The following is a 25,314-nucleotide window of genomic DNA, read 5'->3' on the forward strand; positions in this document are numbered from 1 at the left end:
TTCATTCATATAGATTGATTGATTGATTGATAGTTTAATGTGTTGTTTGCTCTATCAGTTCTTGTCGGTAAGCGACACAAGCGTCGTTAAACTGAGCTTAACGCTCACAGTAAACCATTAATGTGTGTACAGTATCTGTGTCTCACTTCCCCCGGACATCTGGTTGTGGTTTTGTTGGGCTCACAGTCGTCAGTTTATTGTATTAGTCCTGCTGAAACTCGTGAATTGTTTTGTTTCTCATCTATAACTTGTTTTCTTCTGTCAACGTCGCCCCTCAGGCAGTGTTTTTTTTTTTTCTTTTACTTTCATTCCCAGTAAGGAAATCATTTTCTCTGAGCACAGCCCGGAGCCTCGTTCATGATTGAGTGAGCAGCATATAGGGGGGATGAATTAAGTGGAATTAATTAAACAAAATGAAACTTTTCTATGACGGGCGGCACTAAGCTCGCAGGCTGCGAGCTGTAGATGGTGGGTCCAGTTGTTTGGAGCGTGTCCCAACAAGTTAAACCCATTTAGAACGGGTACACATTATAGTGTATCATTATTTCATGCTTTAACTATTGAAAAATAGCAGATATACAAGCTCACAGCGCGGCACCGAGTGCCGCGCTGCGAGCTTGTAGATCTGCTATTTTTTGAAAAATCATGAAAATTTGAATTTTGACCCGATTCTATAAGTGTCTTTTTGAATCCTTCTTAAGGTTTTTGGAAAAACCTATGTTTCTTATGTCAGCAATCTGGCCAGCCATCGTCAAAGAAAAGGTCCTTTTCACTTAAATGGAGCTCAGTTAAGTGTGTTCTTGAGACTACTATGTCAGTGGTTCTCAAACCTTTTCATGTCAAGGACCCCCAAAATGATATGTATTTGGCCACGGACCCCCATCTCAAAATATTTAGTTCCAGGGACCCCCCCCCCCCCCCCCCCCAGAAGCAAAATTTGAGATACAAACGTTCGCTTTAAAAATACATACCGTATGTACAAAGATTTTGCACACATTTTCACAACTTTTTCAAAAATAGCAGATCTACAAGCTCGCAGCGCGGCACTCTGTAGATCTGCTATTTTTCAATAGCTAAATAATTAAATAATTCTAGGCCCTAAAATGGGTTAAACTCAAAATGAAGCGCCCGTCCTTGTGTTCAGACGGCGTGACTCAGATTCAGACAGACGGAGGTTTTGATGATTCATGAGAGCTGCGGAACAGAGAGGAGGAGGGGGACTTTGGGAAGTAAATCCCATCAGATCGCCACGGCACAGTCTCAGTCTGTCTGTATGTCTGTATGTCTGTCTGTCTGATTCTCTCTCACCCCCCTGCACACTCCTACAGCCGAGCAGTGACTTGAAACTTAAGGGACGTGCAGAGAATGTTAGAGAGGCAGGGGCTGAAATTCTAAAAGTGCACTTTTGGTGAAAATATCGAAAGTAGCCAATCTCAATCTATTTTCGGTGCGTGATACCATATCAAGCCAATACTGGAGATGTGGTGTACACCATTGGATTTCCACACAGAGAGGTCAATTCTTTCAACATAAAATGCTGCACACAAGTTCAGGAGAATTTGGACAAGGCAATTCTCTTGAATGCTGCCTTCACGCGTGGCATGGAAAGAGGGGCATTTGCAACTCTTTCACCATAGTAAAAACTGCATTCATGGTCTGAAGAGCCCCCTTTGATGTCTATGTGTGCCTGTTAAACATCCTAAGTGACAAGATTCAATGTACTGATGTCTTTATTTATTGAAATCACACATCAGAATAACAGGTTAAAGGGGAAGCAACAGAGCGAGAGAGAGACCTTTCCTTGCAGTAAAAATCAGCTATCTGGATTGACTTTTAGCTTCAGGCGTTTGGCGCAAGACAAGAATCATTAAAGCTTCATTTATATTCCATCGCATGACAATGTCGCGTGCCTAGGCAAGACGAGGCACATTTAATTGTATATAGCATATCACCGCAACAAGGGAATTCAACGTGCCTCACACAAAACATTTAAGCATTACAACACAGAGCATTAAAAGAAGGCAAAAGAAACTCATTTTAAAAGGATAATTAAACCAGTAAAAACAATTAAAATAAGAAGATTAAAAAAAGAGATGCAGAACAAATGTTTAAAAACCTAATTAAAAGGCGACGGCAAACTGAAAGCCCTTCTGCTTTTCATTAAAAGATCAAAAAGTTTGAGCAGACCTCCAGTTTTCTGAGAGTTTGTATCAGATATGTGGTGCAGAAAAACCGAATGCTGCTTCTCTGTAGGGATGGGACGATATTATCGTTTATCGTGATAAAAAAACACTCGCAATAATCGTATCATGGAGGTTTAATTTATCGTGAAATCATCCTCCGTCATGCACTGGGATCAATTCACCTTTTATTTGCCGAGCTGCATATCCGGTACCTCTTAAACCCTCTATAATTGGTAAAAGGTACTAGATCTACAAACTCACAACGCAACGCACTGTGAGCTTGTAGATCGGCATTTTTTGGGGCAAATGTTCCGCCCCAGGATAACGGACGTTGGGGATATTTTGATTATCGTGATAATATTTCGCAATAATCGTGATATGACATTTTCATATCGTCCCGTCCCTACTTCTGTGTTTAGTTCTTCTGACTCTGGGTTCAGATAGCAGACCTGTCTCAGACAACCTGAGAAGTCTAGACCAGTGTTTCTAAACCTTTTTTCTGCACGGGCACACTTTTCATGTCCCAAGAATCCATGGGCACGGGAGTGTAAATATCGTCACTGTCGGGAAGAAACCTTGTATCTCCAAGCTCCAAATGTGTATGTTTCTTCGCAAAGTAAAGCCCTGCTTCATCATACAAGGCTGTCGCACAACAGTAGTAAAAAGTGCGAGGCGTTGTGTGCTTGTAGATCGGCTGTTTTCACTAGTTTAAATCATTTTTAAAATGATAAATACAATACTGGCTTTCAAGCAGTTTCAAGGGGCACACTTGAGCCTTCTCAGGGGCACACCAAAGGTCCCCAGGCACAGTGGTTGAGAAACACTGGTCTAGATGAAGTCTAAATGTATCTTAGCCCTAAAACCATAGTGCTTCATAAACAAACAGTATTTTGAAATCAATTCAGCAGTGTAACAATCTAACAAGTATATTAGAATCAAGCAGCAGCATTCTGAATCAAATGCAGTTGTCTGATGTAGGGCATTCACCAAATATTCGAATATAAAAGTCACTATTCGACGTTGTTCACCGAGGTTGAATATTATTTTAATTTGTTTATGGTTTTCTCTTTAAAAAATATATATAGTTTATAAAGCTTGGCTAGAAAGGAAGTCATAAGAATGAGTTGTCATTGCCCCTGGTGGATGAATTTGTTAATGCTCTATACCAGGGGTTCTCAAACCTTTTTAGGCTGTGACCCCCAAAATAAACATATTTGAACTGGGGACCCCCACCCTGACAAGCACTTGGAATTGTAGGTATTACATTTAATGTGACTCGGTTCCACAGATAAATATTGTGAAAATAGCAGATCTACATGCTCACAACGCCTCGCCTCGCGTTCGCCTCTTGCTTACTTAATATTTAACTGTTTGGCCAGTCCTATCGAATATTCGACTATTCGAATACTTTGAGGTCGAATAATTCGAATGCTAAAAATCACTATTCGTGAATGCCCTAGTCTGATGTACTATGGAAGTTGAAATTCAGGTCCGAGTCCATGACTACAACAAGGTTTGGTCAGTTTTGTCTTTGTTTGTAATTGAAGAAACTTCTGGCAAGTCCGACCGCTTACGGGTTCAATGCATTTACTCAGGGCTTGCATTGGACCATAGTCCCCTTGTGATATGGTTATGGAAATGTCTGTGTCTTCCACACATAACTATGGTAACAGATTTTGTTGTTTTCCATAATCTGAGCCAGTGGGAGCATGTAGGCTACATGTTGAACAGAAGAGGCCCCAGAATGGAGACTTGGCAGAAGACGTTTTTGTGTGAAATTACCTATAGACACACATAGTCCCGGTTCTTTAAAGGGATATTCCACTTTCAACAGGGAAACACCTTATGGGCTTTTCTCCCCACGCACACCCATTGTAACTTCAAACTTCACTTTTAACCATGATAGATTCATTAAAAACACCCATTATTTTTTTCTGGTGACTCATATTGCCGTCCTAATACGTGAGCAGGCCGTGTTTATTCGATAACTTTTTTCATTTATTTTGAATAATTATTTGGGAAAATGGGAAAAATTAAATACAAAAGATAATTATTAAAAATAAATGAAAAAGGTTATTGAAAAAACATGGCCTGCTCACGTATTAGGAGGGCAATATGAGTCCCCAGAAATAATGGGTGTTTTTAATGAATCTGTCATGGTTAAAATGGAGTTTGAAGTTACAGTGGGTGTGTGTGGGGAGAGGCCCTGGGCCTGTAGGGCCTGGTAACATTTACATCAAATATCTAAATATTGAATCAAGCAAATTAATAACTGTTCAGGGTGTTCATAAAAGCCTGATTAGACGATAAAATGACCAAAAGATTTTTTGAAAGTGAAATATCCCTTTAACTATGATTCAAACCAGTTTAGTACTACTGTGCCAGAAAGTTCCACCCCGCCTAAAAGAACTAACGACGCATCACAGCCTATTGAGCATACATTGGGCGTAAAGTGTATTTAGGCCACGGGTCAAGGGGAAGTTGCTTCTTAGCACGAGTACGCTTCAAGACATCCAGTGTCGGTGCTCCGTTTCAGCTCTGCACAGTAAAATCCTCGGTGTTAATTTAACTCTGAAGTAAGTACAAATAGAACCAAAGTAAACGGGTGTTCCATTTGCACACTCTGAAGAGTTAAAATAACCCTGAGGGGGTTTAATTTAGCCTCGTGTACGTACATTGTATCAGTTTATCGTCACTGTCGGGTGGAAACCTCGTATCTCCAAGTTTCAAATGTGTACGTTCTTTCGCAAAGTAAAGCCCTGCTTCATCATACAAGGCCGTCGCACAGAACTAGTGAAAACAGCAGATGTACAAGCACACAACGCCTCGCGGCGCGAGGCATTGTGTGCTTGTAGATCGGCTGTTTTCACTAGTTTAAATCATTTTTAAAATGATAAATGCGAAACGAACGGTTTTGGACATACAAGGTTTTCACCCGACAACAACGTTATACGACTTGACCTGTTTTTTCACCTCCCGTTCTTTTCTTTTTTTTTCGGTTCAACTGATATTCTTTCCATATGAACATCTGTCGTCGTTTCAACATTCTGTAGTGTAGAGACACTCCCCCTGAATTAAATATTGTACATTTCATCTGTACCGTAATGCACAAATTGTCATTCACACACTCTGTTCACTCTTCAGTCTCTCTCTCTCGCTCTCCTCTTCCCCCTCTCCTCCCAGCTTCTCCCCCTCACCCCCACCACCCCTCTTTTTCTTGTGCAACGTCAAGCAGCCCTGTATGCCTGCGTACATTCTCTCTCTGGCACACGTGCAAAACAAATCACTCTCCTGTCTTCTTGGACGCCGAGCGATTTCGGAGGACAAAATGACGGAGCCGTCAGCCCTGAAGGGACGGACTGGGAGGAGGAGGAGGAGAAGAGCAGTGTGGGATGGAATGAGAGGAGAGGGGGGAGAGGGAGATGTGGCACGAGAGGGCAGGGACGTGCAGAGAATGTTAGAGAGGCAGGGGCTGACATTTCTAAAAAAAGGGCCTTGTGGTGAAAATATTGAAAATAGCAGACCTCCAAGCTCGTGAGCTTGGAGGTTGGCTATTTTCGGTACTTCATAACATACTAAACTAAGCATAAAAAATGCATTCAACACAAGATGCTGCATTCACGTTCAGGAGAGGCAAGGCAATAGAGGGTATGCACGTCCACTGGGACCCGCCCCCCTAATCTAGACTGAGTGGCAAAACATTGAGCAGCATGGAGCATTGGAGTTTGGAAGTGCTAGTTGCAGATCACTCAACGGCCCTGCATACCACCTGTTTCTAAATTGCACTTAACTCATACAGTGCCACCGGCCACAAGGGGCGCTAGAGTGCCAGAAATGTCTCCATAGACCTTCGTTCTAGCTTCCGTCGACACTGTCCCAAGTGCCTTGGGATTTCACTCCAGCCAATGCTATGGGTGACGAGAGGAGGAAGCTAGCTGACACGTAGCCAAAATGCTAACCCATTTAGAAGCCCGATCTAAAGCTATTTCAGTCGCAAAAAAACGTTTTCTTTGGGTCTGGGAACACAATCCGGAGAAAATCCTGTCTAAAGATGTGATTTATTATTGGAGTGGGCGGCGCGATGCGGCCGTTAGCGCGACTACGGCCCGTGGATGGCCGAGTCTAAGTCCCGGCCATGGATGTAAATTTAGACCGGGGCTTTGTTGAGGCCTCCGATTAAATAATTCATTTTATTAAATATCCCGAACTAGTTCGGGATAGGCACCCTGGAATACGTCGCGCCGCCGACAGTATATATTGAGTTTTTTTGGGGGGGCTCTAAACTTTATTTTAAACCATTTTCAATGGAATAAATCGTCGGACCATCTAGCGTCTCTCGTTGGCTAGCGCTGGACGAGCAAGGACCACCCACGTTGCTCCAAGCAGCTCGGGGTAAGTAAAATAGCAAATAAAATATTGTATTGGATTGAAATAAAGCCGAACTTGTTCGGGATAGGCACTGTAATGAGGCAGCAGGATGTTGTGTTGTTGAAAACGAGCGCTTCCAAACTCTGACACTTGGAAAAATAAAAACCTGCACAGAATGTCTTGACAGAAAGCTCATAACATGCCTATGGTGGATTTTAATGAAACAAAAACTTTGCAGATAGTAAGAGGATAATTCAAGCTTTCAGTACAGCCGCAATGTTGGTGAGTTTAACTTTGTTTAATACTATCAGAAAGGACTTTTCTGTTTGGATGTATAGGCTGTCAGTGGCAGAAATTAGTTTTTTGCCACTCAGTAGGCGTTCCCACATAACTTCCAGCAACAGTGATGTCACGCGCATACCCTCTATTCTCCTCAGGTATGGCATGGAAAGAGGGGGCATTTGCATTTCTTTTACCATGGTAAAAACTGCATTCATGGTCTGGAGAGGGCACTTTTTACAGACGGATAAAAAGGGCAGGGGCTCAAGCCCCCTTTGATGTCTATGTGTGCACGTGCCTGGGAGAGGGCACAATAGGAGATGAGACTGGGCAGCGGACGAGCAGAGAATACAGGAGGAGGAGGATATGAGGAGGAGAGGACGCGGCAGGGCAGGCAGGCATGCTCGAATGGAGAACATGTTTGGATCAGAGACAGACAGAGACAGGAGGAGAGATAAGGAGGCGTGTAGGAGGACTTGGACGGCAGCGTTTTCCTTTAGAATCCATAAAGTGAGGCAATGGAAAGGTGCGCTATAAGCCTGACCACGAGTCCCGGTCCCCCACCCTGCATTACTGTTCCACCAGTAAAAGTCCTGTGTTGATTTAAAGGTGGTGTGAGTGATATTTTCTCGTTAAAATTAGTGCTCAGCTGCGGCTCTATATTCCTATAATTACGGCTATACAGAGCGTTTGTTCAGTAACGGGTCTCCCCATCTCTTCAACGCTTTAGTAAAACCAAAATGACTTATCAGGTCGGAATACCACTTTTTTTTATCCAAGCTGCTAAAACAAGTGAAATTGGTGCGTGATGGGAGGGGAAAAAATACAAAATTGGAACTGGAAAACTACCTTGGGCCGCTCCATCTCTTGGTTGGATAGAATTAGTACCCTGACCTTTCTGTTTATTGAAATCCCGACAGGCTGACTGGGAGACCACTATAACACTATACTAAAGCAATGATAACTTTCTGAATTAGAGACACGTTTTTTTTATTACCAATAACTATCATGTACACCACCTGTAACTGACATTGTCACATTGTGTACACTGTAGGGCATTCACCAAATATTCGACTATTCGAATATCAGTCAAATATTTGCTTCTTTTTTTGTCTTTAAAAAAAAAAAAAAAATCTTCATGGTTTATAAAGCTTGGCTAGATAGGAAGTCATAAGAACCCTGACAAGCACTTGGAATTGTAGGTATTACGTTTAATGTGACTCGGTTCCGCAGATAAATATTGTGAAAATAGCAGATATTTTCACAATGTTCGCCTCTTACTTACTTAAATTTGACAGTTTGACCCAGATCCAGAATGCTCCTAGACTGCGTATTAACACCGTGTGCTGTTATTATTTTTTTATTAGTAGTATTATGTTAAAAACTCACTGGGAACAAACGAGGGAATCAGGCAGAGTGCCTGAAACTTCACTGCCAACTGGGAGAAAGGCAGCAGGCGAGAGTGAAGGATGTAGCAAACGGCGGATGGATGGATGGATGGATGGATGGATGGATGGATGGATGGATGGGGGAGGTGAAGAAACGTGAGTGGAGAGGGGAGGATGTATAGCCAGCTTGCTGGAGGAGTAGGAGGTTTTTTGCTGGGAACAAGCTGTTCCTATAGAGGCATGTAAATGAGGGGAAAGGAAGGAATTTGAAAGGGGAGAGGGAGGAGAGGCTCACGTCACCACCAGAGCAGGGGAGGGAGGCTTTCTGCCTGCAGCTCTGGAACAGACGGCCCCTACAGGGCTCGTTTAAAGCTTGTTTAAAGGCACTTTTCTGGAGGTGTTGAGCTTATTGTTTGTGCTCCGTAGTTAGGGATGGGACGATAAGCGATATTATCGTTTATCGTGATAAAAAGCACGCACGATAATCGTATTGTGGAGGTTTAAAGGACCACTTCCCCTCTGGGACAACCAGATCTTATTTTATTGTTGTTTGGGTTAGATCAACACAATCCTGAGTTATATTTTGTGTTCAATCTGTGTTTTTAGATATTTTAGTATTTCAGCATGCTACAACTGGTCGCATCATATGATGCAATAGATGATGCAATATCATGCTACAAAGCATCATATGACCAGTTAGTTGTAGCATGCTGAAATACTAAAATATCTAAAAACACAGATTGAACACAAAAAAATAACTCAGGATTGTGTTGATCGTGTCCCAGACAACAATAAAATAAGAGATCTGGTTGTCCCAGAGGTGAGGTGGTCCTTTAATGTATCGTGATATCATCCTCCGTCATGCACTGGGATCAATTCACCTTTTATTTGCTGAGCTGCATATCCAGTACCGTTTAAACCCTAAAAACATACTTATAATTTACATACTTGATCGGCTATTTTTTGGCAAATGTTCCGCCCCAGGATAATGGATGTTGGGGATATTTTGATTATCGCGATAATATGGTAAATCGCGTAAATTATCGTAAATTATTGTGACCAATAATCGTGATATGACATTTTCATATCGTCCTATCCCATCCCTAGACACCAGTGTAGCTTGCTAAAAAAGATCTGCAAGCTAACACCCACGTGGTTCGCAGCAGCTGTTTTTTTGTTTGTTTTTTCGGCAAACGACACCCTCATGTGATGGAGCATAGTGGTCAGAGCAGAGGTCTGTTGTAAATGGCCAGAGATGCTAAATTGGTGAGGAGTATTAAAGCTTCAACACAGGACTTGTTTTAATGATCAAAACCAATCTTGCATGGTAGGGTATGTTAATATAATAAAATATATAGGCAGTGGTTGGATGTGATCTCTCTTCTAGGCATGGGACGATACGTGATATTATCGTTTATCGTGATAAAAAACACTCACGATAATCGTATCGTGGAGATTTCATTTATTGTGATATCGTCCTCCGTCATGCACTGGGATCAATTCACCTTTTATTTGTCGAGCTGCATATCCGGTACCACTTAAACCCTCTATTGGTAAAAGGTACTTATGTACTTAATACAGTCTGTTTTGTCATTCTCTATCAAATGTCTTTGCCAAAGAATAGCCAGTCTACAAGCTCACAAGTGTTGAGCTTGTAGATCTGCTATTTTTTTCCCATTCCTACTCTCTAGTCTCTTCTCTTCCGTTGAGACATTTAAGCCGACATCATAGTCGCCTGGGCGGTGGAAGGCTTTACACCGCGGTGTAGTCTTTTCGAGTCTTTTTGAGTCATGAAACTACAACGTTACGTCATTCCTCGCGGTGGAGAGCTTTACACCGCAAGTCCCAACACATCTCTCTGTTTTTACTATCAGACAGACAGGCTCTACACCTCGTTCACTGATTGGTCGACCTGAACGGAGTTTGCGTCTGAACCAGAGGGAGGCGGGGGAGGACTTCACCGTGGGCCCCGTGACTATGATGTCCTGCACTTATTTTCTGACTTGCGGTGGAAAGCTCTCCACCGGTGGATAGCTCTCCACCGTACACTCTGATACGGCCTTTAGGCCATGGTGTTGGCCTGGACACCTACTGGTTGAGAAGTAGCGCTGCCTGAAACTCAAAAGACACACCGTCTGCCCTGGTCAAGCAGGGATTCCCTGGATAAGCCATAGATGTTTTGTATCCCATGCAGGAGAGACGTTGGTTTGAATCCCTCGGGCAGGGAGTGAAACTTACAGGAGAAATGCTAAATGTCAAAAGTCAACAAAAGTGTCCAGTCGAAGAGGTTTATGTAGTCTAATAAAAAGTGAATACTAAGAGGTGATTCATGAAGAAGATGGTGAATATGCGGACAGGGGAAAGGCACAGAGTGCACATCACGTGAGCACGGTGAAAAATAATCAAGTTATTCTCCACAAATGATCCTTCCAGAAGCTTAATGTTTCACAGTCAGAACCAGAATTGTCACACTTTAACCACTTGAACCCTAGCGTCTCTAGTCTCTACTATGGGGTGGACATTCCATAAAAAAAGCGTGCAGATTTGTCTCTTTCCGGCAAAGAGACTTGGTGTAGATGGTAAAAAAAGTACGGGGCCTAGTATAGACTCCTGGGGGGCTCCGATCAACAAAGTATACATCAGGGGTCTTCAACAGGGGGTCCTCGGGGTTACTACAGGGGGTCCTCCAAATCTTTGAGTGATAGAAAGTTTTTTTTTCTCCTATTTTATATCAACCACTTGAACCCTAGTGTGCATATTCTGAGAACTTTAGCCAAAAATAGCAGATCTACAAGCTCACAACGCCTTGCGCTGCGAGGCGTTGTTAGCTTGTAGATCGTCTATTTTCGGCAAAGAGCTTTGGCGTAGAGGAGAAAAAAGTACAGAGTGAAAGGTCAGGTTTATTGAGTATTGACATTTCAAGTGATTAAATATCTGAAAACACAAATTGACATGAATCCAACATACACTGATGATTGTGCGGTGCAAAAAATGAAACTATGGAATCTCTGAAAAGCTTGTGGGGGTCCCTGCTTCATTTCTCTCTCAACTAAGGGGTCCTTGGACTGAAAACATTGAAGACCCCTCATATACTTTATATGTAAAAGTATTAAAAGTAGCATACTTTGCAGTGGCGACTTGACAGACAAGTGGTTACCATATGAGAGATGCCCTGATCAGTGAGTCCCCGCTTTTATTCCCAGGCCGGATGGAGCATTTTGCTGCATGTCATTCCAAGACTCTCTCCACATTTCCTGTTCTCTCTACTCATCCTTTTTCATCTTCTAAGCAACGTTGTCCAGTGTAGCACAGTGTGGACGTCACATTTACGCGTGTGTGTGTGTGTGTGTGTGTGTGTGTGTGTCTGTGTTAGGGTTGTCACAATTATTACATAATCGTCTAATCGCAATTATTTGAGGTGATCGCAATTATTTTGCATAATCGTCATAATCGTTTCCATGTTGAGAAATGTTAATATAGTTTCAAACACTTTCAAAAAGTAGTGGAAAGTTGTGAGCTTGTAGATCTGCTATTTCCACTATCAATGTTCTTTTTTTAAGTATAAATATGTCCTTCATTTCTTTGTATATTTAGGTTATGTGTCACATCTACCATGTGCAACTTCAAAGCCCAAAAGCCAAACAGAAATGTAATTGTCAACGACAAAAACACAATGAAATCGTTAATCGCAATTATTTGAGTGACAATTAATCGTCATGTAAAATGTCATAATCTTGACAGCCCTAGTGTGTGTGTGTGTGTGTGTGTGTGTGTGTGTGTGTGTGTGTGTGTGTGTGTGTGTGTGTGTGTGTGTGTGTGTGTGTGTGTGTGTGTGTGTGTGTGTGTGTGTGTGTGTGTGTGTGTGTGTGTGTGTGTGTGTGTGTGACGGTGAGGGAGCCCGATTTCCATTTCACCAGTTTTCTTCAACACTTCTGTTCAACTCTACAGCCGTTGTCAGGGTTACGGCCATGGGATCACAATGACAACCAGTGAAAAAAAACCTCCCTTCCTACTGGGAAAAAAATACAACAATTTGAGGCGTTTTATTTTCTTTCATGTACCATGTGGGTACAATGTCTCTCTTCTGCCTTTCATTAGCGTGTCCACCGTTGCGCAGGTCTCTCGCGTGCGTGCGCACATGCACCAGGTGCGTGTGTGCCTGTCATTAGCGTGTCCACTGTTGCACGGGTTGTGTGCGTGCACGCATGCACCCGGTGCGTGCTTGTGTAACTAACACTCTGCACATATTCTTGGAGCATATATCTTCAACGGGTAAGGTCTAGTAGAGCTAATTGTGTGGGTTTTCTTTTGCTTAGTTGTAATACTTGAAAACATGGTAACTGTACTCAATGTGTTGTCTTTCCTTGCAGCTGTGGAACCTTCTGTGAAGAGAGCCATTAGGCCCGGGAAGAGCCGGAGAAGTCCCCTGCAGACCCTCTACAATGGAGACCCGGTGAGCATACAATAGTTCCGTACATGCACAGCAAAAAGCCTGGCTGTTCTAAAAAGTGTACAAGATATTTTGGGGCTTTTCTGCCTTAATGATGGACAGGAAAAGGGGAGAGAGAGCTGGGGAGAGACAAGCAGTAAAGATGGCCTGGAATCGGACTCGAACCCGTGATGCATTGTCAGGCTACTTGGTGCCTGGACCGCTAAGCCATGGCCCGGGCTGTACAGGTCCATTGCTAAGGGAACACACACTGGACGCGGAGGCGGCGCGTCAAAAAATACGGCCCGTTATTTTCAATGAACTAACCCACTCCGGCGGCGTCAGACGCGCGCAGCCGCGGGTCTGCTGCCTCGTCTGCCGCGCCGATACGCCGCTATTTTTCCAGCGTTGCCGCGCGGTGAACATGTTCTCCCATGGTTCTCCCCACCGGGGGAAATGGATGTGCTGTGTGGCAGCTCGCCGCATCCACAGTTGGGGTTACCGCCCGGCACTTCACGTGCGTCGATACCACAACGCGTAGCGACTCTACAGACAAGACATGCGTCTTTTACAGCAGCACTGAGCTGCTCAGCGGAGCGCACTCAGCGCAGTGAACACCCGACCGAATGCAGACAGACAGCACTCGTGAGTCGTGAGCCCACTGGTTAAACATGCAAGATTAGTACCACGTTTAGCTTTATAACATCCCTGTCCAATGTTCGCTGATGTGATCCGTTGTTGTGTCACTGGACTGGAGCACACTGCGTGATATTATGATCCACATTCCACACCCGTTTGTTCTTCTTGTCGAGTCTGCGACGGAATTGATTTAAACAAAGCAGAAGCTTCCACGCTTTAACTACACACACGTATGAACTACAACAACGATACTGGGCGTGCAGCTAGCGATTAAAACAAAGTATTTGACACTGTTTCACAACTTCTGCTGCTGCTGTTCCCTCTGCAAAGAGAGGCTCAGGCTGGAGCCTGATTTATACTTGGCAGCTCGACGGTGCACGCACCTAAATAGCGGACCTACAAGCTCACAATGCGACGCGTTGTGACTCAAATATCTACGTTTTAAAACATTTTGGCTAGAAATGGCAAAATCCTAGATTATATTCATACAATATAATAATAATACAGGTCAAGGATCCTTAACTGAGAAGAGAGAGATCAAGCAGGGACCCCCACTGTAGGCTATGTTAGACTACTGTAGGCTATTATATAAAACTGTTGCAGATTAAAACTTGTCAGAGACTTTTTTGACAGCACTATATAATTAGTGACATTAATACATTACTATGTTGTGTTTATTTGTTCACACATTATCTTTTCTATTAATATGATGGATTTATGTTATTCATTATAATCCATGAATTATTATCTCTTAAACCCTCAATAAGTGTTAATGTATTGGCTAATGTTCCTCTATAGGGGTTGCTACTTGCTAGGGTTCAATTGTTGTTACTGTAACAACTAACTATTAATATTTGGCCGCCTCACATAACTCTGAGGACCCTAGGGGTCCCTGACCACCTGTTGAGGATGTAATGATATATCATAATGATATAATGATATAGTATTAATCAAACAATTCTACCAGCCAGCAAGGAGTGTTCTCCCAGATTTCAATAAGTTGGATTGTTAAACAGAGCCTAGTACTACAGTGAAACAATAAATTGTTTGGAAATTAAATGTAATGCATTTTTAGTAATTTTTTGGGGGGGAGATTTACATGGGCTTTAATATAAATCCTTTGCATTGTGTTGAATCGCACCGAATCGTGAATCGTATCGCATCGTAAGGACCAGAGGTGTATCGCAAAGTATCGTGAATCATATCGCATCGTATCGGGGTCAGGGGTGAATCGTGATGAATCGTATCGGCAAGATTTCAATGTATCGCAATTATATCGTATCGCTGGTAGTGTATCGTGATGCGTATCGTATCGCCTCAGTGGTCGAGATTCGCATCCCTAGTACGCATGCCCCACATTTTAGCACGGTAAACACGATAAAACAATAGAAACATTTTAACACTCACTTTTTCTTTTCTCTAATTACAATCTAAAATATGAACCCTTGTTGTAAAAAAACAAGTTGTCCTTTAATATGGGCGCCCATGACCCAAAGACCTGCGGCGACAAAAAATGTCACCATCTGCGTCGCAGTCATTTCAAATGCCGAGGTTGAAAGAGACTTCCTAATCTCCCCAGACGTAACCTGAAGCCTTTCATTTGGAGGACGTTGGAAAAGGAAAAACGTCCATCCTAATCTACCGCCACTTGTGCAGATCCGCTTTCTCAGAAAATATTGCTCTTGGACGTGATTTATTTTGGCATCATAGTTGAGCTTTTGCTGCAGGCTATTAAATCCTTAAGGTCACATTCACCTACGATGTGAGTGTTCAGAGGATTTTTCTGTGACAGCAGGATTCGCATTTAGTTTTATCATCTGTTTATCTCAGCCTGTTTCAATTTTGGAGATTCAAGATGGATAGCATTTGGGAGAATCCCTCCTCCCCCAAAAGGGAATAAAGTAAAAAAAGAATAAGACCAAAGCTGAATCATTCAGTAGTACATCAAAAGTACAGATGCAGTCATTTACTCCAGTGGTTGTCAACCTTTTCAGGCCGCGACCCCCAAAATAATCATATTTGAACTGGGACCCCCCCACCCTGACAAGCACTAAGTTGAGGCATCATATTTTGTATAACACGGTTCTATTGTGAAAACAGCAGATCTACATGCTCACAACGCCTCACGTTGCGAGCATGTAGATCTGCTATGTTCACAATGTCAGCCTCTAATATTCGACAGTTTGGCCAATGTTTAATTTGTCATTTTAGAGGTATTAAAAAGGCCTTAAATTGCCACTTTAGAAATGTGCAGATACCCTCTATACACTTAAACCTTATGTTGGTTTGTTTACTGTTGATTGAGAAAACAATGTTGCACATTAAGTTAATCATCTGAGGACCCCCCAAAATAATTTGGGGACCCCCCTGTGGGTCCCGACCCACAGGTTGAGAACCACTGATTTACTCCACCATCAACAGGACATGTTTGGGAAATTCTGCAAAGCTAATTTGTTCGTTTATTTTTCATTGACTTATTGTTTATAATTAAAGGGACAGCACACAATTAAATATAATTGCGCCGGAGTTGGCTAGCATCATTTTGCATCTGTTATCCTGGAGCAGGTATACAAAAGCAACCACAACACATCAAATACTCTTATACTCACACAGTGACATTTGAATGGGAACACTGTGCTTCCAATGTGGATCTCAGACAGTTATCTCTCTCTGATATATCTATGATATATGACTCAACAATTTGGCAAGGTTTCAGCCCAAGTGGTGTGGAAGGCAAACTAAGAATAGAAGGTTTAAGTTGGTGGTTAAGAACCAGTTTCTCTTCCAACAGGCTACTAAATATAAATATAGCCTGCAGGTCTACACCTAATAGCCAGATGTATGTAGCCTAATCAAACTTGTCTGCCCATTTATAGCAAAAATACAATTCAACATATGCTGTAATCTTTATTACATAATACATACTCTTTATTAAATAATTCTATGGACATTTATGTCCATAGAACATAAATGTAACATACAATAACATAAGAGACACAGAGTACAACATCTGGAAATGATAAAAAGAAATAAAAAAGAGAGAGTGCAATAGTGCAATAAACGTGCTATAGTGCAATCCTACCTACTCTGAACTCAGCAGCAGGCTGCATGCTGAGCCAGTGCTTGCGTAGCCTGGGTGTGACCTGGTAACAGCTCTTTATAGGGTTTGTTAGAGCCACAATAATGCTGCTGTTTGACACTGCATAACATTTTAGATGAGTTGCCATAACAGTGTCTCACAAGTGGGCACACCAACAGAATTGAACAACTGACTGGCACTATGCCACCTAGGAACACAAAGAAGTAAACTTGTGGCATCGTTGTATGCCACTCTAAGCCTTTGCATGCTTTTCTCTCTGTAATAGGGCCATAGATGAGCCGTATACAGGTGGTGACACATGCTCTGAACAGTGCACATTTTATATTTACAGAACACAGAAGATTTCCTTGAAAGCATATTAGCCTGTGCATATATTTTGCGACACTGCTATTGGATGACACTGTCATCCATGAGATCCTCTGAGAGGATATGTCCAAGATATTTTAATTCCCTGGACATACCCAGAGCAGCATCTGAGAGAGAACGCTGGGAAAGTGGAGTTCCTGTCCTCTCTAGATCTGACAACCATGATGCTGCTTCTTTTGGCATTACATATGTCATGTCCCATACTGTGAGCATTTCATTAGTAATTGTTGTAACCCCGCAGCATAAGAATTACTAAGTCATCGGCATACATGAGGTGATTAATGACATCACCAACAATACAACCTGTTTCGTATGCATTTAGCTGTCTTGATATGTCATCCATAAATATGTTAAATAAAAAAATATTTATAAAATTACACCTTGACAGACCCCATTGCCCACCTGAAATGGAGTGGAGACAGCATTATCCCATTCTCGCAAGCAGTTTCCTGAATAATTTGTCATGATTGATTCTGTCAAATGCCTTTGATAAATCAATAAAACATAGACATAAATGACAATGAGTAAAAAAATTACATAAAGCAAATATAATCACTGAATCATTACTGAGGTGGAAATAGAGAACACATTTACTTACTGACAGAAAAACAAACAAAGGATCAAAGGGGATTTCTGAGCCTGCATGTTCTCCATCAACAATTAATTACATCCTGCTTCCTGGATTCAACATGTGGCCAACATACACAATAAAGCACATGATCCATGGAGCCTCTCCATTTATCTTGTGCCACCTGGCCTTTCACATCAATGAGATGTTTTTGGTCATATTTGAAGTTGAAGGGAGAGTTGTCCGAAATATGAAAACTGTCTAGACCAGGGGTAGGCAACCGTAGGCACGGGGGAGGGTGATCACTGGCACACTGGCAGTTGTGTTAGAGAGAGGATTTTTATTTTGAAATCAAATATTGTTTTAAACGTGGTCAATTAAATTAAGTCACTTATTTTGCAGCAAATTACATACTTCTACATTCATTAAAACTCATTACAACTCTGACTGGGGAGGGAGTCGGGGAGATGGGGGGGGGGGGGGTTATTGCGGAGATGGGGGGGGGGGGGGTTATTAGACTAAGAGCTACCCCTTTAACCCTAACCCTACATTAATGCACTTTAGCCCAATTCTATACCGTGGCTATTTGAAAATAGCCGATGCGACACGTTGTGAGCTTGTAGATCTTCTATTTTCAAATATTTTATACTTTTACTTTTAGGACTTTAAGTACATTTTGATGCCAATACTCAAGTACATTTTGAATTCTGGACTTTTACTTGTAACAGAGTATTTCTACATTGCAGTATTGATACTTTTACTCAAGTAAAAAATGTGAGTACTTTTTCCACCTCTGCCATCAGCTGGCCTGAACTGTAAAAGCAATTTCCTTTTTCCCCGAAGGATCAGAACGTTCTCCCCTTCTCTCCCCAGTCGTACTTAATATGATTAATATTCGTGTTTTTGTGCTTACCTCCAACTCAGTGTTTCTCAACCTGTGGGTCGGGACCCCTGGGGGGTCCCCAAATTATTTTGGGGGGTCCCCAGATGATTAACTTAATGTGAGACTTTGTTTTCTTTGTTTTCTCTCTCTCAACAGTAAACAAACCAACATAAAGTTTAAGTGTATAGAGGGTATCTGCACTTTTCTAAAGTGACAATTTAGGTACTTTTTAATACTTAAAGGAGTGGTTCGCCGGTTTTCAACCAAGTCTGTGTTCTTTTAGTCAACTACGTTCATGCTAAAACGCGTCTATTTCCTTACATTACTGTTCTGTGGACAGTAGGGGGCCTTACTACCACGTACGTCATAGACTGATTCGGCCAATGGAACGCCTGGCTATGACGTACGTGGTGGGAGGCCGTTTTAGCTGCAGAAACTACAGTAGGATTTGACCCGGTGTGGTTGCCGTAGCGTGAACGCTAGTTAGCAACAACAGTATGGTTGTTACTTGTTTCAGACATGTTTTCTACTGACATAGGGACTTGCTGGCAGAATCTTCGGTAGAACTACTTTTTATATGAACTGGAGTAGGCTATGCATTACATTAGAAGAAGGAAGAAAAAAAAAAAAAAGCAGCGACGTGAACCAGAGAGAAAAGACGAGGCGTCTCTCTGCCAGCTGGGACTCCACTAAGCTAACATCATACACACTGTCATAGGACCATTCTCTGCACCCAAGTTATTCTGCCCGTTTGTTGTGACTACTGCTCCATGCTGCTAGGATCCCCAAGTTGAACTGGAAGAGACAACCGAGACCCAATGGTATGTTTCATTCATGTATAACTTATTTGTGTATGTGAGTGTCATCATCAATGTGTCCTGGCATGCACATTCCTATATTAATCCCAATTACAGAATGTAGTCTGTAGGCCTAAGTTTACTTTAAAATATGTATGATGGCACTGATTTTACTATGTATTTCACATTAGGAGTCCACTAGTACAGTGGCTCTCAAAACTTTTATTTTCCAGTACCTCCTATGGGTCTATTTGGTCCCATTTGTAGGTCTACACTCTGACAGAGATGGAAAAAGGACTAAGATACTTGAGTAAAAGTAGGCTATCAATACTGCAATATAGAAAACGTTCTGTAAGAAGTAAAAGTACTAAAGTATTGGCATCAAAATATTCTTTAAAAGTACAAAATGTTTGAAAATGGCAGATCCACAAACTCACAACACATCGCATCAACACATTGTGAGCTTGTAGATCGTCTATTTTCAAATAGCCTGGATATAAAATAGGGCTAAAGTTGATTAATTAGGTTTTATAATATAATCATTTATGTGCAAAGTAACTCAAGTTTTCAAATGATTGTAAAGGTGTACAAGTACTATATTTGGATTCGAGCTCGAGTCAAGTACCAGTACAGAAAGCTGGAAATTATTCAAAGTACAAAAGCCTCAACATTTTACAAGCACTGCTTACACCACTGCTCTCAGAAAATAGACCTGTGATCCATTTGAACCATCTTCAACTGAAGGTCCCTCAACACACTGAGAACAGCACTAGTAGGCTAATATTTAGGGCTAGCAGATCTGTCTCTGGTCATATTTAATATTTGTATGTCCATGACAAAAACCAGGGCTAGGCAACCTTAGGCACGAGTGCCAACATTGGCACAGGGGGGGGGGGGGTGATCACTGGCACACTGGCAGAAGTGTGAGACAGGATTTTTATTTCAAATATATATTTTAAACATGGTAAATTAAATTAAGTCACCTAATTTGCAGCAAATGACATCCTGCATATAATTCTACATTCATTAAAGCTATGAACTCTGACTGGGGAGGGAGTCTGGGAGATAAGTGACTTATTGCTCAGAGTCTAATGATTGTTATGTCCTTCCAATCAAAATGTCCACACTTATGATGGCTTGTCATTAAAATTCATGTTGACATGGCACACTATCTAAAAAAATAAAACCATGGCACTTTTCATTTGTAAAAGGTTGCAGACCCTGATGTACACGATAAGCTGCCATGGCGATGAACCGTTTGTGTGTGACAAAGACAATGCAACATGTTACAGTATTTTCTTCTTCTCACTGCAGGCACTGCGGTATCGTTTGGAGTGTCCTGGAGAGTCGTCGCAAGTGGAGAGTCGACGTCTTCTTACCCTGGCATCATTATATTGTATTATACATAACAAATGCATAGAGATGTGAACATTTCTATGATCCTTGTCATAATAGATAATAAAATAGATTCAATACATTTGATTTTCCTTCTTTTCTGTTTTTACTTGTAAGAAATATAATGTACACAGTATGGAGTGCTGTGTGAACCTGCCATTTGTAACACAGTAAACACAGTACAATGTAACAAACACAGTGGCAAGTACTTCTGTTTCAGAGCATTACTCCAGTGGTTCTCAACCTTTGAGTCTGGGAGTTTGAGCTTGTAGATCGGCTAGTTTCACAATATTTATCTGTGGAACGGAATCGAGCAGAATGTAATGCCTCAACTCCTACAGTCTAAGTGCTTATCAGGGTGGGGGGTCCCCAGTTCAAATATGATTGTTGCAGGGACGCCAGAGTAAGAACCACTGCTCTACTCCAGCAAATAATATATTACCGGTAAATACATATTTTCAGATTGCAAGGATGAAACCAAAAAGCTCATGATGTTATATATTGTTTTTATTAGCCTTTTTAGTGTGTAGTCCACTTGAAATTGAAACCGTTATTCTAATAGTTTGTGCTGTAGCCAATACTGAAAATGGGTTGAGCAGTGCACACTCTCGACCAGAGCTAGGACATGGTTGTCCCGGATGTTTTAGGGTTCTGACATGTTCCCTGTGTTAGCTGATCTAATTTAGAAATTTAGCAGACACTTATATCTGCAGAAGAGCAGCACGATTCTTGTAAATGATTATTTTTCTCCCTAGGATTTGGAAAATTATTCTCTCACTTTTATCTTATTTCCCAATTTGACTTATTAAAATAACAAGCTTATTACTGGGTGTACAGAGCACAGGCGAGGCAACATTAGAGTTGAAAGAGGCTTTAGAGTAGTCTAATATTAAAAAATTAGATCACATTTCTGTATGAATCGAGAGAGTAAATAATATTCCTGGGAGTTCCTTGTAAGCTGCTTCTTCTACGGCATCTCTTCAGAGGGCGATGTAGACAGTTGTACCGCTGTCTTCCCGCAGGACTGCTATGGACATCATCTTGGACATGGTGGATTATGTGATGTGTCAGCACCTTATGCAATTATAGACAAAGAGGAGGAAAAATGTTTCAGGGTACACAGATTTTTTACAATGACATTTCAAAATGTTGCCATAGCTTTTACCCCATTTCTAGTAATCACACCATGCAATAATGAGAATCCTAAACCAGTTTGCTAAAAAAAAAAGAACAGATCTATAAGCTAACAACAGTAACACTGCATTTTACCATGTTACATATTTCATGTAATGTTGGGGGGTTGCTCTCGGGCACAAACCTCTTATCTCCATATTTAAACAGTTTTTTGTTTGTAAGTTTAAACCCTACTTTATAAAACAGTGTAGTACAAAAGAATAAAAAGTAACTGGCAAAAGTGCTGGATGATTACAATTTAGGCATTTAGCAGATTTTAATCCAAAGCGATGTACAATAAGCAGGTAATACAGTATATCAATAGGATAATGTCAGTACATCAACAACAATATAACAAATGCATAGCAATATCAATCTAGAAAACAATAACATTTAGACCACGCACATCAGTAAAAAACATTTTAAAAAAAAACAATGCGATCTAGCTTCATGTATGGTCAATGAGGGAAGGGGAGTGTTACAGTACTGCTATGTGTTTTAATGGAGTTATGTGGATTCAGTTTGTTTATGAGTTTGTCTGAATAAAATATATTCTAGTGATTCACACACTTCACAGTTGTAAGTACCCAACGTTTGGTTGCCTACACTAGGAATCAGAGTGTAGTATCATCATCATCATCATCTTTTATAATAGCTCACGTTACATCATAATTACTGTGCAGCCACTGGGGGAGGGGTTGTTTGTCGATTCATATACATTATAATACAGTCCCCTCTGTTGACTTTTATCTCACCACTTTTGGGTGCTCCGCACATTTACATTAATGTTGGAACCGCACTGCTGTTACAGGCTAAAGATTAGCATCGCTAGCAATAACAATAGCCTAAAAGTAGTCCTACCTCTTGAAAGAATACACCTTGATATGAAGCCTCTCCACCCATTAGATGGATGATTCTAAAGACAAGAGATGACAACAAAATAAGTGTTACAAACATGAATCAAGTTGCAACCTTTGCTTGTACATTATACATTATGTTTCGTAGAGTGGCATTTTAATTCCAAACATACAGTACATACCTATGTTCTGCTTTACAAGGGACATTTAGCTTTGCATTGTGTCCATCAATCCTGCCATTACATCTCGGTGGAAGTCATCTGTTGTGAAATGTTTACTAATCACTACACAACCGCAGATTCATGTCCCATCGTTCTGCAGGCAGCAGCAGCACCCGGGGCTCGATCCGTCGCTCGGCTTCATTCAATCATAACACCACGGTAAAACAACAATGCCATGTTGTTTCACCGACACAGTTGCACACGTTTCAAAACTTCTACAACTGCTCAGCATCACTGCGGTCATAACATCCCATCTTCTTACTACGTGACTTCCAACCAACAGCAACAAACAAACTAAAACAGCAACGCAGCGAGGATGTTATTATGGTTACGCTGTTAGCTTAGCTTTGGCTCTCTTCTCCAAGCGCTGCTTGCGCAAAGGATTATGGGTGCTGGAGGAAGTGAGGTTGGTGCTGTAGGAAGTGAGGTCATAGCTTCGCGTTTCCCAAAAAATGGAAATGTACCACAAAAATACATTTCTTTTTTGTTTTCCAAGTTAGAATATGATAATATGGGGTTACAAAAGCCCTTGAAAACGACCGGAGCTCCCCTTTAAAGGAGGATTTCACCACTTTTCAACCTATCTTCATATAATACGTCCCTAATATTCATGATGAAATGGCACCTTTTTTTCTTTTTTTTTTCCATTGGAGAGTTGTGGGCAGGTCAGAAATCCATCCACCAGTGACATCATCAATGGGGAATCCAAGTTAATAGAAAATGCAGGCTTTCTATTCCTGAAAAGTTACAATGTTAAAGTGGAAGCCATTCACACTGAGTAGAAAAAATCACACCCGTGTGAACTGAGCGGTGGTCGTGGAGGCTGCGCAACAGCAAAACATATATATATATATTGTGTGTGTGTGTGTGTGTGTGTGTGTCTGTGTGTGTGTGTGTGTGTGGGGGTGCCTGGCCTGAACAACAGCGCCCCTCCCTTAACATGTGTGGTCACAAAAGGTACTGTAGGCTACATACAGACACGCATACAGACAGACAGACAGACAGACAGACCCACACACACGGCCACGTATAGGAGCGTTGTGACCACCGCTCAAAAAACTGTGCTATTTTATCATCGTGAGGACGCTATTATATGAAGACAGGTTGAAAAGTGGTGAAGTCCTCGTTTAAACATTGACCAAATTGTCAAATATTAGAGGCAGAAATTGTGAACATAGCAGATCTACATGCTCACAACGAGGCGTTGTGAGCATGTAGATCTGCTATTTTCACAATAGAACAGTGTTATACAAAATGTAATGCCTCAACTCTTAGTGCTCGTCAGGGTGGGAGGGTTCCCCAGTTAAAATATGATTATTTTATTATTATTTTATAACCTGAAAAGGTTGAGAACCACTGCTCTAACCTCCTGGTTGTGATCCTTTCCTCCTTGGCAGCAGTCGGAGCTGTGGCTGTCCCAGAGGCTGTCCCTGCAGGACCGCAGGGACCTGCTGGAGGAGGCGTGTCTCAGCCACACCAGGAAGCGCCGGGTGCTCTCCCCCGAGGACCTCCGACACCTCATCGTGGACGACAAGCACAGCCTCATCTACTGCTACGTGCCCAAGGTCTGTTACCGAAGAGCTCTGTCAACAGCCTTCAATATCACTTTGGTTGCTCGTCACAACGTGACACAAATGTTCCTTTGACAAAGCTCGGCGAGGCGCACAATCGTTGCTGTCAGGCAGAAACCTCATATCTCAGTGTTTCTTGACCTTTCATATTTCACGGTCTCCCCTTAACTCTGACAGTGTACAAATGGAACCAAATGGACCCGTCAGGGTTCATTTGGTTCCATTTGTACATTGTCAGAGTTACAGACTTGTATGGGTCAATTTAGACCCCCGTAAAGGAACCCACAGAGTCCCTGGAATCCACTTTGAGAACCACTGTCATATCGCAATCTTTCACCTTTTCTTTGGGGGAGGGGGGGGGGGGGGGGGGGGTATTTTTGTATCATCATACAAGAGTGTCGCACAAAACAAGTGAACATGGCAGATCTACAGCTCACAACACGGCCCAATGTGACAGGTTATGAGCTTATAGATCTATTTGTTTTATTTTTTTAAAATATGGTTTTGGACATAGGTTTTCACTCGACAGCAACAGTATTTAACCTATTCTGACAGAAATAGCTGATATGCAAGCTCACAGTGATCTCTGTTGCGACCTGTTGTGAGCTTGTATATCAGCTATTTTAATATAAGATACTGTATTTAGTGTAAACAGGAAGACGCCTAGCATAGGGCCCTTGGGAATACGGTCTAAGTGGTTAAAACAACAAAAAACTAAACCCTGTTCTGTGCTGGGAGAATAATCTTGACGACTTATTCATTTTTGAAAACAGGCTTCCCGAAACATCCTTTTTGGTCTTCCTTTATTCTATAGAAACGTCACTGTATGGGCTTACATTTTTTACCAAGCTTCTGTTGTATGCAGAGAACAGTATTGGTGTATTTGGACTATGTAGAAATACATAGATACAGGTACAGTTGGAGGGCATTCTGTTCAGAGAGTTATTATTTATAATTTGGTGGTGTTGATGCATGTGCAGGCACGTGCACACATAGACATCAAAGGGGGCTTGAGCCCCTGCCCTTTTAACAGTCTGTAAAAAAGTGCCCTCTCCCGACCATGAATACAGTTTTTACTATGGTGAAAGAAATGCAAA

The 25,314-nt window shown here is 41.7% G+C and overlaps 1 protein-coding gene and 2 long non-coding RNA genes across 3 annotated transcripts in view; 2 read left to right on the forward strand and 1 right to left on the reverse strand.

The window, feature by feature from the left end:
- The window catches only part of LOC308291062 (carbohydrate sulfotransferase 11-like), a gene marked incomplete at its 3' end in the record, with an annotated part of 53,367 nt that overhangs the window by 27,051 nt on the left and 1,002 nt on the right, over positions 1-25,314 (forward strand). Inside the window, exons 2-3 of the mRNA XM_080732975.1 lie at positions 12,589-12,671; positions 24,044-24,211. Of these exons, the coding sequence (XP_080589101.1) occupies positions 12,589-12,671; positions 24,044-24,211 (251 nt within the window). The remainder of the gene's footprint in view (positions 1-12,588; positions 12,672-24,043; positions 24,212-25,314) is intronic.
- LOC308290564 lies at positions 18,680-20,477 on the forward strand. Its single transcript, XR_013962303.1, has 2 exons — positions 18,680-19,024; positions 20,315-20,477. It is a non-coding gene; the product is annotated as an uncharacterized lncRNA (long non-coding RNA).
- On the reverse strand, positions 21,119-22,759 carry LOC308290563. Its single transcript, XR_013962302.1, has 3 exons — positions 22,608-22,759; positions 22,430-22,484; positions 21,119-21,469 (listed from the first exon to the last, which is right to left on the reverse strand). It is a non-coding gene; the product is annotated as an uncharacterized lncRNA (long non-coding RNA).

Source organism: Nannobrachium achirus, assembly GCF_963921795.1.
Source record: "Nannobrachium achirus genome assembly, chromosome: 9".
Classification (NCBI taxonomy): Eukaryota; Metazoa; Chordata; class Actinopteri; order Myctophiformes; family Myctophidae; genus Nannobrachium; species Nannobrachium achirus.